Source organism: Gadus chalcogrammus, chromosome 15 (assembly GCF_026213295.1).
Source record: "Gadus chalcogrammus isolate NIFS_2021 chromosome 15, NIFS_Gcha_1.0, whole genome shotgun sequence".
Classification (NCBI taxonomy): Eukaryota; Metazoa; Chordata; class Actinopteri; order Gadiformes; family Gadidae; genus Gadus; species Gadus chalcogrammus.
In genome coordinates this window covers 470,535-484,327 of record NC_079426.1, presented here as the reverse complement: position 1 = coordinate 484,327, position 13,793 = coordinate 470,535, and the positions used below count along the sequence as shown (strand labels likewise).

Below are 13,793 nucleotides of genomic sequence, written 5' to 3'. Positions count from 1 at the left end.
CAAGCTATGGAGACATCGTGTCTGTTCTTACTTGAGGGAACATGAGGGTTGTACCACTCAGAGCGTGGAGGTTGCAGAGCGTGGAGGTTGCAGAGCAGGCGGGAGGGAGGAAGAGGGAGAGCAACAGCACACCATCAGACGAGGACTACTTGGTACACGACTGCTGAGAACTCTTTGCTCTCGCTGAAAGGTGGTAAGTAATTCAAAGCGTGCTGGTTTTTTTATCCGGGGGATTCTGTGATTGTTTAGTTGTGTTAATTGAATTATTATCTAATGCATGTCCGCTGAAAACATTTATCAGGTTGCATACCTTCATTTGTTTTCTGTTTTTAAGTGTTTTTTTTCATGCATATTGCAATTCGCTTTCTAACTACAGATTAATCCGTTGTTTTTTTTAATGCCTGAACCCATCCTGTATCTTTCTAAATTGTGAATTGCCATTTACCGAATTGAATCCAATGACAATGAGTTTGAAAAACACTCAAACTGTATATATTTTTCTTCAATTGTCGGTTAAACCCTTTCTCTTGTGAGGCATGCCGAGTAGGTTTTGTCTTTAACACTGAAGGAATGTCTGCTCTCTGTTCCCACTCCTACTAAATGTATGCATACCGCTGTTCAATGCTCCTTAGATACTGTATATAAAAAGGTAAAGAGTCTCCCCCACCGCTAGGTGTACTCAATAAAACGGTAACAGCAAAGTTACAATCTGGTTAAATGTACGGGGATTCCCCTCTGCACCACCCCCTTCACAACACACTTTCTTCAAAGTAGACCCTGTGTATTGTGACAATAGAGGCCATGTATCACATTTTCTGAAAATTATGCTAGGTCCATCAGATCCATTAGTATGGGTTAGGGATAGGGTTAGGGTTAACCCTATCCCTATGGATTATAAGATTATTTTATTAGCTTTATTTATCACTAGAGGAAGAAAATAATAATTCAGGAGTCAAAGCAGCATTCGAAATGAGAATGAAACACTGGAGAGGTACAGGCTAAGGGAGTATATAGCCAAACAAATATTATTGAGAATATTATAAAATACGTACTATATTTATGAAAGAGTAAATTATGATTTCTTTCAATAATATAAATATGTATACCGTCTACCAATAAATAGCTTTAGTTATAAATCACCTCGATATAAATATACATTTCTGAATATTAATTAATTTATGAGTCCATACAGGATTCAGTAGTTTAGGGTAAATAATATGTAACAGACATACAGGTCTTAAAGTCCCCGTATGGGGCCCACATGGCGAGGCAAAGACGGAGGTAAAACATCTGCAGCAGCTATTTGCATATTTGGACCTGAGCTCCACAGCTTTTGAAGTAGGGCAGCTGTATGCTCATTTTAATGGGGATTTTCATTTGCCTGAATTCAAAAGCTGGATTTCCTTAGTGTGCTTCAACTTGCATCCCTTGCCGTAGGAATCGAGTTGGAAAGCCTGACAAATCTAAAGTGAGTTCTATGTCTCTAAGTCCTATAAACATACACATCAATAAGATCCATTTAAGCGTCCATTGCACCTTAACACAACATTGTAAGGAAACTATAAATTACCCTGGAATGTCAAAATCTCTATAACTACCCATCTTCATGTACCACCTCACACATATAGAAGCAAATATGGGGCTGAATTGTGAGTATGTTGCATGGAACAACATTATGAGGGAAGCCAAACAGATGAGCACCTGGCTAGGGGCCAGTGTGGACAGACACAAGGCCTTTCATGTAATCCCTTCAAATGCCAAAAGGAGTCCTAATTTAATTGCGTGTTGTGGTTTGTATTGTTGTATGAAGACTGACGTGGCGAAGGAGCAATATGCGTGTGTCTAGAAGTGTAGACTCTCATGCTTATTGATACAGAGAGAGGTGTTATGAACTAATTGGACACCTGGGATGGACTCTTAGGAATGACAGCAAACTCAACGGGGGATCCAGGAAGTTGGTCAACTCAAGTGACATTCAACATCTTTAATTGCTTACACTCCCTGTGTCTCCTTGAGGGCAGAAGCAGAAGGCATGAACCAGTCCAGAGAGTTCAGCTTTGTGTTTTCCTGCAATGTCAGCCCAAGTACCGAACTCGACATCGGAGTCACCCAGAGTGAGCCATTGGCCGTTGCTGTTCCCATGACGATATTCTACAGTACCATCTTCTTGCTCGGAGTGAGAAAGCAACAACCTTTTTTTAAGAAGTAACATTGAAGCCATGTTGTCATGAATTGTTATGAAGGGGATACGCTTCTTCTCTCCAGGTGTTCTTCAACGGTTTGAGCCTACTGACTCTGGTTGTGGACGCTCATATGAGGACCAGTGCTATCCGTCTCTACCTCATCAGCCTGGTCGTGTCTGGTACGGACTGTTTGTCTGAGTATATGTGATGCTTAGCATCCTGAATAAGCCACACTGCAGTGATGACAAGCTGGGAACAGTGTCTCTCTCTGTGGGACATCACAGGTCGTTTATCCAATTGATCCCCGTGTGTCAAATACACCACAGTCATTCGTGTGCCCAGTGACATGCATATGAATCCTTCCCTTGTCAGTCCATCTAATCCTTCCGCCCATTCGTCTTTCTCTACATCCATCCGTCCGTCCGTCCCACGCCTATCCCTCCCTCGGCCGCCCCAGACATCCTCCAGCTGCTGACGGTGCCGGTGACGGTGTATCGCTACTACTGGGAGAGCTACCCCTGGAGGCTGGGCAACGTCCTCTGCAAGGCCTACTTCATGATGCGGCAGATGTACTGCGCCAGCACCAGCTGGGTCATCACGGCCTTCACCGCGGAGCGCTACGCCGCTATCTGCCACACCATGTGGTCCGTGTCCAGCCTCAAGGTATCAGCCCCGTACACCGCTCCCCGGCCCGGGGACGGCGTTGACTGACTGGTGTGGTCCGTGTCCAGCCTTAAGGTATCAGCCCCGTACACCGCTATCTGCCACACCATGTGGTCCGTGTCCAGCCTCAAGGTATCAGCCCCGTACACCGCTATCTGCCACACCATGTGGTCCGTGTCCAGCCTCAAGGTATCAGCCCCATACACCGCTCCCCGGCCCGGGGACGGCGTTGACTGACTGGTGTGGTCCGTGTCCAGCCTTAAGGTATCAGCAGTATTAGGCGTCATGGAGCTGAGAGTTCCTGCTGTCTGTGCAGATGTTGGTCTTGCTGTACCAGGAGGGAGTGCGGCGAAGACAAGGGGCCGTGGACTCCTCCACCCTCTTCCTGTTCTGGCTGCTCCTGGTGTGCTGTGACGTCTTCCCCTTCCAGACGATCCTGCGAGCGGCGCTCCGACTGGTGTGTACGGGAATGGGGGAATGTGTGTGTGTGTGTGTGTGTGTGTGTGTGTGTGTGTGTGTGTGTGTGTGTGTGTGTGTGTGTGTGTGTGTGTGTGTGTGTGTGTGTGTGTGTGTGTGTGTGTGTGTGTGTGTGTGTGTCGTGGCAGGGGGTCAAACGCAGCAGCCGTAACTTAAGTAACACTGATATTTTTAGACCTGTGGCTAGTGGCTGCTCGGAGGTTAAATGAATATAAAGATACCCTACGCTGCTCTCTAACCCGGTAACACCCCTGTCGGACTGTGTGTTCCTGTCTAGGGAGAGGTGCCGGATATCCCCAGATACAGCCTCTTCTACGCCTCCTTCGCCCTGGAGCTAGTGGGGCTGGTCCTGTCTGCCCTGGCAGACGTCCCCCGCGAAGCAGCGGAGGTGGTCAAGAAGGTACCGGCAGCGCCCGGATCAAAGCACTGGGGGCCGCCGGGGGCTCTGGTCCATCCAACACTCGCTCTCTGGTCCCTTCAACACTCGCTCTCTGGTCCCTTCAACACTCGCTCTCTGGTCCCTTCAACACTCGCTCTCTGGTCCATCCAACACTCGCTCTCTGGTCCCTTCAACACTCGCTCTCTGGTCCATTCAACACTCGCTCTCTGGTCCCTTCAACACTCGCTCTCTGGTCCATCCAACACTCGCTCTCTGGTCCCTTCAACACTCGCTCTCTGGTCCCTTCAACACTCGCTCTCTGGTCCCTTCAACACTCGCTCTCTGGTCCCTTCAACACTCGCTCTCTGGTCCACCCAACACTCGCTCTCTGGTCCATCCAACACTCGCTCTCTGGTCCATCCAACACTCGCTCTCTGGTCCATTCAACACTCGCTCTCTGGTCCATCCAACACTCGCTCTCTGGTCCATCCAACACTCGCTCTCTGGTCCCTTCAACACTCGCTCTCTGGTCCATTCAACACTCGCTCTCTGGTCCATCCAACACTCGCTCTCTGGTCCATCCAACACTCGCTCTCTGGTCCCTTCAACACTCGCTCTTTTCTTTCTTTTTGCTTCCCACAGAATCCAGAGGCAGGGGCGGCCTTCCTAAGTAGAATCACCTTCAACTGGTTTAACAGGTACACACGCACACAGACACACACACAGACCTCACTCCCGGGGTACCCCCCGGCGGCTCTCTGACCCCCCCCCCCCCTGTCCGGTGGTGTTAGCATGGTGGTGAACGGCTACAAGCGGCCGCTGGTGCAGGAGGACCTGTGGGAGCTGAAGGAGGCGGACAGCACCAGCCAGATCCACCGCCACTTCCACTCCCACATGGAGTCACAGCTGGGCGCCGCCCGCCTCCGCTACGCCAAGAAGAAGTCCGAAGCAAAGCCTGCGAAGGATCCCCGGCCCGCCAAGCAGAACGGCGTCAGCCAAGACGTACTGATGATGGTGCATATGAAACTCGCACACACACACACATGGGTGTGCATGTCATGGTAGATGTTAACGGCACAAAGGGGAAGGGGTGTGGAGGTTGTGATGATTGTATAGATCGGGAGGTCCGTAAGGCCCTGCTTCGGTTCCAGAGGCAGAGGAGCTGTGTCCAGTGTGTCCAGGAGCAGATGTGCAGGCCTATTGTTATTGTTATTATGATGAATTATTACTCAACTTTCCCATCTCATTTAAGGAGGAGATGGAGAGGAAGAAAAAGGACAAGAAGGGCAAGAAAGGGAAGGAAGAAAAGGTGAAGGAGGAGGAGAACTACCCTCAAGGGTGGCTCATCTCCACCATCTTCAAGTGCTTCAGGAGAACTCTGATCGAGTCTGCGTTCTTCAAGCTCCTTCAGGACCTGCTCGCCTTCGTCAGTCCTCAACTCCTGAAGTGAGTCTTTTTTAAATATTCCTTTCCGTCAATCATTCAAACGAGTCATTTTAAAATCTGTTTTTCTTATTTGTTTTCAAAATAATGATTTAAGATAGGCCTATCTACTGTTAAATATTACAATGAATCCTAAAAGAAACATGCTGTTTTAGTCACCAGGCTAGTCACACATTATAGACATCATGTCAAGTAACCTTTGACTGATCTCGAAATACACTTTTCTTAAAGTACTCAATCGCTCAGAGTCAAAAGGCCCGTTCTAGCACGTCAACCTGAGTGTGGAGAGCTGGGAAAATTAACATAGCGTTCTAGGTCCCACACTGTATGTCCCAAGTCTTTGTTAAACACAAATGTTCTTTGTGTTTGCTGATGCTAGCAGAACATTTGACACTCTGCAGGGTACAAGGAACTCTCTGCCATCCGTAGTTCCGTAAAGGGACAAGCAGTATGTCATCGTTCAGAAGTGTCACATACGTCACTGATAAAAAGCCTACTGTAGTCATGGGTTAGCACACTTATATGAGGTGTTGATGTAGAGAAAGTCTATTACTTCAATACACGTTAAGGGTAAATGCTAACGCAAATGAAAAAAGACATTCTGTACTACAGAATACAATAGTTTTGATGTAATCCTATAAAGTCCTTGCTATATGAAGTTGTTTGCATTATCTCATACAAATTGACGATGGAAAGAAATTGGAATTGCATCCATGGTTGGATTATCTCGGAGTTAACTGCTAAGGCTCGCAGCACGAGTCGTCATTCTCTTTAACTCAGGAAGGCGGTGTACGAAAAGTTAGTACATGAGACTGAATGTTATGTCTTCTCCTGAATTCTGACTCAACATATCCTCTGTTTGAATTATTAATCTGCAAAAGTAAACTTCTGAGAACTTGGCACAGTTCCTCAATAGTTAACCTCTTAAGGAAGATATAGCATTGTTATCCTAGCTTTTGAGAGATAAAGGATTTGTTTTGTCTATGAGCGAAATCTAGGGTTTAGCACAGCAGTGCACCGCAGAGAATCCAAGTATTACCTTTTTACATTTTTGGTTTTATCGATACTTTGAACTTATATATTCATTATTGTAAGTTTGTCTTGCTATTGTCGTGTTGATTCTTTAATTGCGTCCTCATTAATTTACGTGGATACAATTGAACATCCACCCACACGCTAGCCCCGTTCCCATGGTAACGATTATTTGCTCTAAAAACTCCATTCACGCACTATTTCAGGCTGATGATCTCCTTCACCAAGAACGAAGAGGCCCCTGACTGGCACGGCTACATGTACTCTGTGCTGCTGGTTCTGGTGGCCGTCCTCCAGTCCCTGTTCCTCCAGCAGTACTTCCAGCGCTGCTTCGTCCTGGGCATGAAGGTCCGCACCTCCATCATGGCCGCCGTGTACAAGAAGGTTGGTACGGCCGGCCGCCATCCCCCCTGAACAAGGTTGACTTTTCTCTTGGAGCTGAAAGACGCTGTCAGCTCTTGGCCGTTGTGGTTCCAGTACAACACGTCACCATTGTGCAGCGATTTCTTTTCTTCCTCCAACAACTCAGTCAAATCAGCTGTACTAGACAAAAAAAACCACCGTACTCAGCACTTTCACAGGTTGTGGTCGTCGTCGGAGACGGAAGTGTGAAGGGATTTGTTTAGTGAGAATTAAAGTTAATTTCGACTTTTATTTCGAACAAAAAAAGTAAATAAATAAGAAAAGCAAGTACGACAAATCATACAAATACACATAACACAAAACAGCAATAATTATAATGTGTCATAAACAATATTTATAAAATACACAAGGGGATAGATATTAAATAAATGTATATAATATAAAGTGGCATGTTATTTGTAAGTGTGCTACATAGAGATTTCTATCTCTCAATCTAATTAGAGATCTATATCTGTCAATCTAATTAGAGATCTCAATCTCTCTAATCTCTCTAATCTAATTAGAGGAGTGCGTCTGTCAGTCCTGTTCTCTACAACCATTCATCCTAATCGACCACACACTCGGCGGGCTATTACTGATGAAGGGAAGTTTCACTGTCGAGTGAAGTGTTGGTATAATGAGCGCTTCTCGTGAAGCAGCAGTACCGGATCAGACCGGGCCTGGAGCAGGACCCCCCCTGGGAGGAGTAGCGCTGCAGACCCAAGGCAGTGGTGCCCTGGGTTGTTCTGAACGGGCAGGCAGTGGGCACTGCACCGCCTGGTGTATTGCAGAGGAAGGGGATTGTCGAGTGTGAAGTTGTTGCGCTTCTGCAGGCAGCAACACCGGACGCCAAACCAGCAATACAAAGAAGCACGTTTTGAAAGTTTTGAACTGCACCAGTGTGTACATAAAGTGAAACCCAGTGATGCATCGGCTGACCATCGAATGTACAGATGGTTTAAACACAAGTACCGATTGACCAGGGTGCGTCGTTCTCGTCTCCTGGGTCCACTTCTTCAGTCTTCCTCACGGCCTTCTCTCCCCCCCCCCCCCCCCACAGGCGCTGGTGGTGTCCAACAGCTCCCGCAAGGAGACCACAGTGGGGGAGACGGTGAACCTCATGTCTGCCGACGCCCAGCGCTTCAACGACATCTTCAGCTTCATCCACCTGCTGTGGTCCTGCCCCCTGCAGATCCTCCTGGCCATCGTGTTCCTGTGGCTGGAGCTGGGCCCGTCGGTGCTGGCCGGCCTGGCCGTCATGGTGCTCATGGTGCCCATCAACGGGTTCCTCGCCACCAAGGCCAGGAAGCTGCAGGTCAGGAAGCTGTGTGTGTGTGTGTGTGTGTGTGTGTGTGTGTGTGTGTGTGTGTGTGTGTGTGTGTGTGTGTGTGTGTGTGTGTGTGTGTGTGTGTGTGTGTGTGTGTGTGTGTGTGTGTGTGTGTGTGTGTGTGTGTGTGTGACGCAAGCACTCACTACTTCTCGCAGGCACTTGCACACATTGATACACACATAGGCATTGATATACTCACAAAGGAACACATGCACAGGCAGGCACACAAACACACAATCCTGCACACGCTCTTATGCGCACACACACAAACACATGCACGCACACAGGCATTGAATTGCCATTGAATTGAATTGTATACCCCTGAGTTGTCTGTTCTCTCAATAGCAATGGCTTGAGGGCCTTATTGAGATCAAATCTCCAAATCCTTATCTTTTGTGTTTCCCTGCTTTCAGATTAAGAACATGGAGCACAAAGACAAGAGGCTGAAAATCATGAACGAAATCCTCAACGGCATGAAGGTGAGTGTGACGATGATGGTCGGTCATGTTGTGAAAGCAGAACCCTGAGGTTCCTCATGACCCCCGTCAGCAGAACCCTGAGGTTCCTCATGACCCCCGCCAGCAGAACCCTGAGGTTCCTCATGGCCCCCTCAGCAGAACCCTGAGGTTCCTCATGGCCCCCGTCAGCAGAACCCTGAGGTTCCTCCTGGCCCCCGTCAGCAGAACCCTGAGGTTCCTCATGGCCCCCGTCAGCAGAACCCTGAGGTTCCTCCTGGCCCCCGTCAGCAGAACCCTGAGGTTCCTCATGGCCCCCGTCAGCAGAACCCTGAGGTTCCTCATGAACCCGCTAGCAGCACCCTGAGGTTCCTCATGAACCCGCCAGCAGCACCCTGAGGTTCCTCATGAACCCGCTAGCAGCACCCTGAGGTTCCTCATGAACCCGCCAGCAGCACCCTGAGGTTCCTCATGAACCCGCCAGCAGCACCCTGAGGTTCCTCATGTCCATACTTTTGTTTCCTCCCCAGATCCTGAAGCTGTTTGCCTGGGAGCCGTCCTTCCAAACTCAGGTGGAAGGCATCCGTGGGCAGGAGCTGCAGGTCATGAGGAAGTTTGCCTACCTCAACTCCTTCTCCACCTTCATCTTCTACTGCGCCCCTTCTTTGGTAGGTCCTAGTACCTCAACTCCTTCTCCACCTTCATCTTCTACTGCGCCCCTTCTTTGGTAGGTCCTAGTACCTCAACTCCTTCTCCACCTTCATCTTCTACTGCGCCCCTTCTTTGGTAGGTCCTAGTACCGCAACTCCTTCTCCACCTTCATCTTCTCCACCTTCATCTTCTACTGCGCCCCTTCTTTGGTGGGTCCAGGGACGGGGACTGACGAGGCACAAGTAGACGGGCTTAGATAAATAACAAGGAACTAGGGGGTCATGGCAGGAGGTATAGCACAGTAATTGAGAAGTGCCTGACAACAGCAAAATATAAATACATGGAAAGTATACATTATGTACACAATATGAATTGCAGGCTTTGTTCAGGGCTAAAGCCCCGAATAAATCTCTGGTAAAAAATAAAAATATATCTCTTCAATTTCTGGTTGCTATGGAATGCATTAATTGAATTCAGTCTAGAAGTGATAAAATGATTATTTTCACTAATGGTAGATAATTATTTAGAAAGAGACATCGGGATTCCAGGAGCATCTCAAAATAAAGTAGCTTAGTCCTAGATAGTCCTTGCATCGGAATAATGTGCCGTTTTCCCTCAGGGCTAAACCATCATGGATGTTTCAGAAACCTAGAAACGCCCCCTGATGAGTTGTAGCAAACAAATATGTATACATTTGTAAATGAAAGACATGCAAAATGAATAGGTAAAGAGTAATAGTGAACGATGAAGAATTAAAGGAAAGTAGCAAGAGCGTGTGGTAGGACATGCACTCACTGTGTGCGTGCGTTGGCTGCAGGTCTCCCTGGCCACGTTCGGAGTGTTTGTTGCTGTGAGTTCGGAGAACGTGCTGGACGCAGAGAAGGCGTTCACCTCCATCGCGCTCTTCAACATCCTGCGCTTCCCCCTCACAATGCTGCCAATGCTCATCGCCATCATGGTGCAGGTGTGTACGGAAACTCACTCACTCACTCACTCACTCACTCACTCACTCACTCACTCACTCACTCACTCACTCACTCACTCACTCACTCACTCACTCACTCACAGAGTACGTTTATCCCCTGAAACTATGCCCCAAACTATAAAGAACCAGTCTGACAAAAAAGCTAATCTGTTTGACTTGGCAAAACGAGTCCCTGAGACAGTAGTGTGAAATGGCTAGACATGGAAACAAGTTTTTGTCATTAGTTCCACGACACCCTACACCGTCGAGCCTTGCACTGGAGTGATCGTTATGACATGCAGGTGAAATTGGATTTCAAGTGATCTACTCGTATTGTATAAGGACACCCTGTCGCTCCTGTGACAGGGTGTTCTTTGAGGACCCATGACACTGATGTTAATGTGTGTTAAGGACAGACCCACTGCCCTCTGTGGGGTTGAAGTCATGTCATGAACCTGTTGTCTACTCTGCCACCTAGTGGTTAAAATGTTGCAGTATAATGAAGGTCGTTTTGTGGTTTTCATTATTTAGCCTGGTAACCTTACTTAATGTTTTTCCATTTCCTTGTCTCAAACACACATGCCATGCACACACACAAACTGTTACACTCAAACACACACATTCGCTGTTCCACACACACAACACACACACTCGTACATGGAGATAGTTGAATAAGTACTTGGGTGTATTTGTTTGTTTATGTTTAGACGGCAGTGTCGAAGAAGCGCCTCGAAAAGTTCCTGGGGGGTGACGACCTTGACCCGGACATCGTGCGCCACGACTCCAGCTTCAGTGAGTCTGCCTCCTCGTGTGTGTGTGTGTGTGTGTGTGTGTGTGTGTGTGTGTGTGTGTGTGTGTGTGTGTGTGTGTGTGTGTGTGTGTGTGTGTGTGTGTGTGTGTGTGTGTGTGTGTGTGTGTGTGTGTGAGAGTGAGAGACCTTTGTGTGTGACTCTCCACCCTGCGTTGTCCTCCCTTCAGACACAGCGGTGAGCATCTGTGACGGAACCTTCACTTGGGAGAAAGGAGTGGATCCTGTGCTGAAGAAGTGAGCGTGCTGATCGAATCCATCACGGCCCCTGGCCCACGTCCTACACGCTATAATACACACCCCTTCAGTAGGCATGGCACAGTATGCCTTCAGACTCCACACTAACTGTGTGTGTGTGTGTGTGTGTGTGTGTGTGTGTGTGTGTGTGTGTGTGTGTGTGTGTGTGTGTGTGTGTGTGTGTGTGTGTGTGTGTGTGTGTGTGTGTGTGTGTGTCAGCATCTCCCTGGATGTGGGGCGGGGTAAGCTGGTGGCGGTGGTGGGGGCGGTGGGCTCTGGGAAGTCCTCCCTCATCTCGGCCATCCTCGGGGAGCTCCACAGCGTCAAGGGCTTCGTCAACCTGCAGGTCGCTGTCACTCTCACGCTGTCACTCACACGCTGTCACTCACACGCTGTCACTCACACGCTGAGGAATCCTTTGCGTTCGTTCACATTCACATTCTACATTCATTCTAAAAGCTGTTGAGATCATTACACCCATCTACCAAAATAAATAATTTCAAATTTTGGGAGGTAAAAAATATAAAGTATATTAAGACGATGATGGGCAGGATGGTCTCCTGGTTAGTGGAATGGATCTGGGTTTGATCCCCAGTGTCCAAAGTCCAGCGGTAGGATCCCTGAACAAGATTGGACTCAAACAAGATCTGTAACCCCTACCAACTCATTGGGTACATTTATCAGTGAGAGATGAAGCACCTGACTCTGAATAATAAATGAGTGTGAATAATCTTGCTGTCCTAGGGTTCAGTAGCCTACGTGCCCCAGCAGGCCTGGATCCAGAACGCCACCCTCAGGGACAACATCCTGTTTGGTGGCCCCCACGACAGCGACCGCTTCCAGGGGGTGCTGGACGCCTGCGCCCTGGGCCCCGACCTGGAGCTGCTGCCCGGCCGCGACCTCACGGAGATCGGGGAGAAGGTGAGACCGCAGAGGGAGCCTCTATCGCTGAGCCGCGTCGGACTCCAAGGAACAGCATGCGCAGAAATAACTGGTTGTTTGTCTGTGTGTTCGAGTGTGCCAGCATTCATTTGATCTTCTTCTTCTTTTCTCCTCTTTTCTTCTCTCTGGTCGGGAACTTCTCCTCTTCTCTCCTGTCTCGCCTCGTCTTATTCTTGTCTCTCCTCTCCTCTCCTCTCTCCTCTCTCCTCTCTCCTTCCCTCTCCTCTCTCCCCTCTCCTCCTCTCCCTTCTCTCTCCCGTCCTCCAGGGTATTAACCTGTCTGGAGGGCAGAAGCAGCGTATCAGCCTGGCCCGGGCGGCCTACAGCCACTCGGACATCTACCTGCTGGACGACCCGCTGTCGGCCGTGGACTCCCACGTGGGGAAGCACCTCTTCAGGGAGGTCATCGGCCCCAAGGGCCTTCTTAAAGACAAGGTGAGGCATGGCCCAACATAAAGAAATGTACAAACTCAAACTGCCCTCCGTTCTCTTTTATTCTCTCCTATGTTCATCTGGAGCCAACGATGAACCAGCCACAGCCAGTCCAAGTCCTTATCTCCAAAACGATCCGGAACGTCAGATCGCTCTGTCCGCTCTTCTCCACTCAGTTTCAAATATTATTGGAATGCAATAATGGAAAGGAAAACCCCCCCCAAAGGAAACCCCCCCCCCCCAAAGGAACCCCCCCCCCCAAAGGATACCCCCCCCCCCCCCAAAGGAATACCAGAGCTGGCCCTCCCCTGAGCGCCCCCCCCTGACCCCCCCCCCCCCTGACCCCCGTCTCTCTGTTGTTGTGCGTGCAGACGCGCATCCTGGTGACCCACGGGGTGAGCTTCCTGCCCTACGTGGATGAGATCGTGGTGCTGGTGGAGGGGGCGGTGTCGGAGGTGGGGTCCTACCAGAGCCTGCGGGCCACCAAGGGGGCCTTCTCCGAGTTCCTGGACACGTACGCCAAGGAGGAGAACCGGGAGCAGGGCCCGGCAACAGGTGTGTGTGTGTGTGTGTGTGTGTGTGTGTGTGTGTGTGTGTGTGTGTGTGTGTGTGTGTGTGTGTGTGTGTGTGTGTGTGTGTGTGTGTGTGTGTGATATGTTAAGTGAGGGATAATGTACAGACGGGGTATTTGATGATTCTCTCAGTGTTTATTTCGCAATAATGACCAATAAATGTTTAATTTGACACCAGATATCCAAGCAACAAGATGTTTGATTGATATTAAAATAATTGTATTGTATCCTTTTTAAAAAGTGAATAGTCCGACGGATGCTATGGTTGGGAATACCATCGAGGCAGCGGTCTGCTGATAGCAAACCGCTGAAAGCCTTAAGGGACCAATCACAATCCATCAGCCTATTTATCAAAGTCGTGTTATTATCATCTCTTGCATTATAGTTGCATTATGTTCCCATGGTGATCATGATATCAGTTACAATGTACTGTAATATTGTAGTTACAGTAAACGGGCATCACAGGGACCGAGCGTCGCTGTGTCAGTGTTTGTATTAACCGATCGGTCGCTTTGGATAAAAGCGTCTGCTAAATGGCCTCATTGTAATCGTGAGGTTCTCTCGTTGCGCGTGTCTGTGTCTCTGCGTCGGGTGAAACCCATCCAACCCCATCTCTGTCCAATCAGAGGCCGTTGGGGTGGAGGAGGTGGAGGAGGAGGTCTCCGGAGGGGAGGACCTCCAGGCCGACTGCGCCCCCGAGGACGTGGTGACGGGCACGCTGAAGAGGGAGGGCAGCATCCGCCGCAGCCTGCGGAGCCAGGGCAGGTGAGCCAGCACCACTGGGTCAGAGAGGAGGAGGGGGGGGGGGGGGGGCAGGTGAGCC

The 13,793-nt window shown here is 49.2% G+C and overlaps 1 protein-coding gene across 3 annotated transcripts in view; it reads left to right on the top strand.

Moving 5' to 3' along the window:
• Positions 1 to 3,162: 3,162 nt before the first annotated feature.
• Positions 3,163 to 13,793, top strand: part of LOC130404322 (ATP-binding cassette sub-family C member 2-like) — a 33,017-nt gene continuing 22,386 nt past the window's right edge. For 2 of the 3 annotated variants that reach the window (XM_056608986.1, XM_056608987.1), the window contains exons 1-17: positions 3,163 to 3,303; positions 3,601 to 3,723; positions 4,345 to 4,400; positions 4,494 to 4,716; positions 4,955 to 5,148; positions 6,384 to 6,561; positions 7,640 to 7,894; positions 8,323 to 8,388; positions 8,895 to 9,032; positions 9,833 to 9,979; positions 10,687 to 10,771; positions 10,958 to 11,024; positions 11,244 to 11,370; positions 11,769 to 11,945; positions 12,234 to 12,401; positions 12,770 to 12,953; positions 13,597 to 13,735. In XM_056608986.1, coding sequence (XP_056464961.1) covers positions 3,163 to 3,303; positions 3,601 to 3,723; positions 4,345 to 4,400; positions 4,494 to 4,716; positions 4,955 to 5,148; positions 6,384 to 6,561; positions 7,640 to 7,894; positions 8,323 to 8,388; positions 8,895 to 9,032; positions 9,833 to 9,979; positions 10,687 to 10,771; positions 10,958 to 11,024; positions 11,244 to 11,370; positions 11,769 to 11,945; positions 12,234 to 12,401; positions 12,770 to 12,953; positions 13,597 to 13,735 — 2,468 coding nt within the window. The remainder of the gene's footprint in view (positions 3,304 to 3,600; positions 3,724 to 4,344; positions 4,401 to 4,493; positions 4,717 to 4,954; positions 5,149 to 6,383; positions 6,562 to 7,639; positions 7,895 to 8,322; positions 8,389 to 8,894; positions 9,033 to 9,832; positions 9,980 to 10,686; positions 10,772 to 10,957; positions 11,025 to 11,243; positions 11,371 to 11,768; positions 11,946 to 12,233; positions 12,402 to 12,769; positions 12,954 to 13,596; positions 13,736 to 13,793) is intronic. The other variant, XM_056608988.1, reaches the window with a different exon arrangement.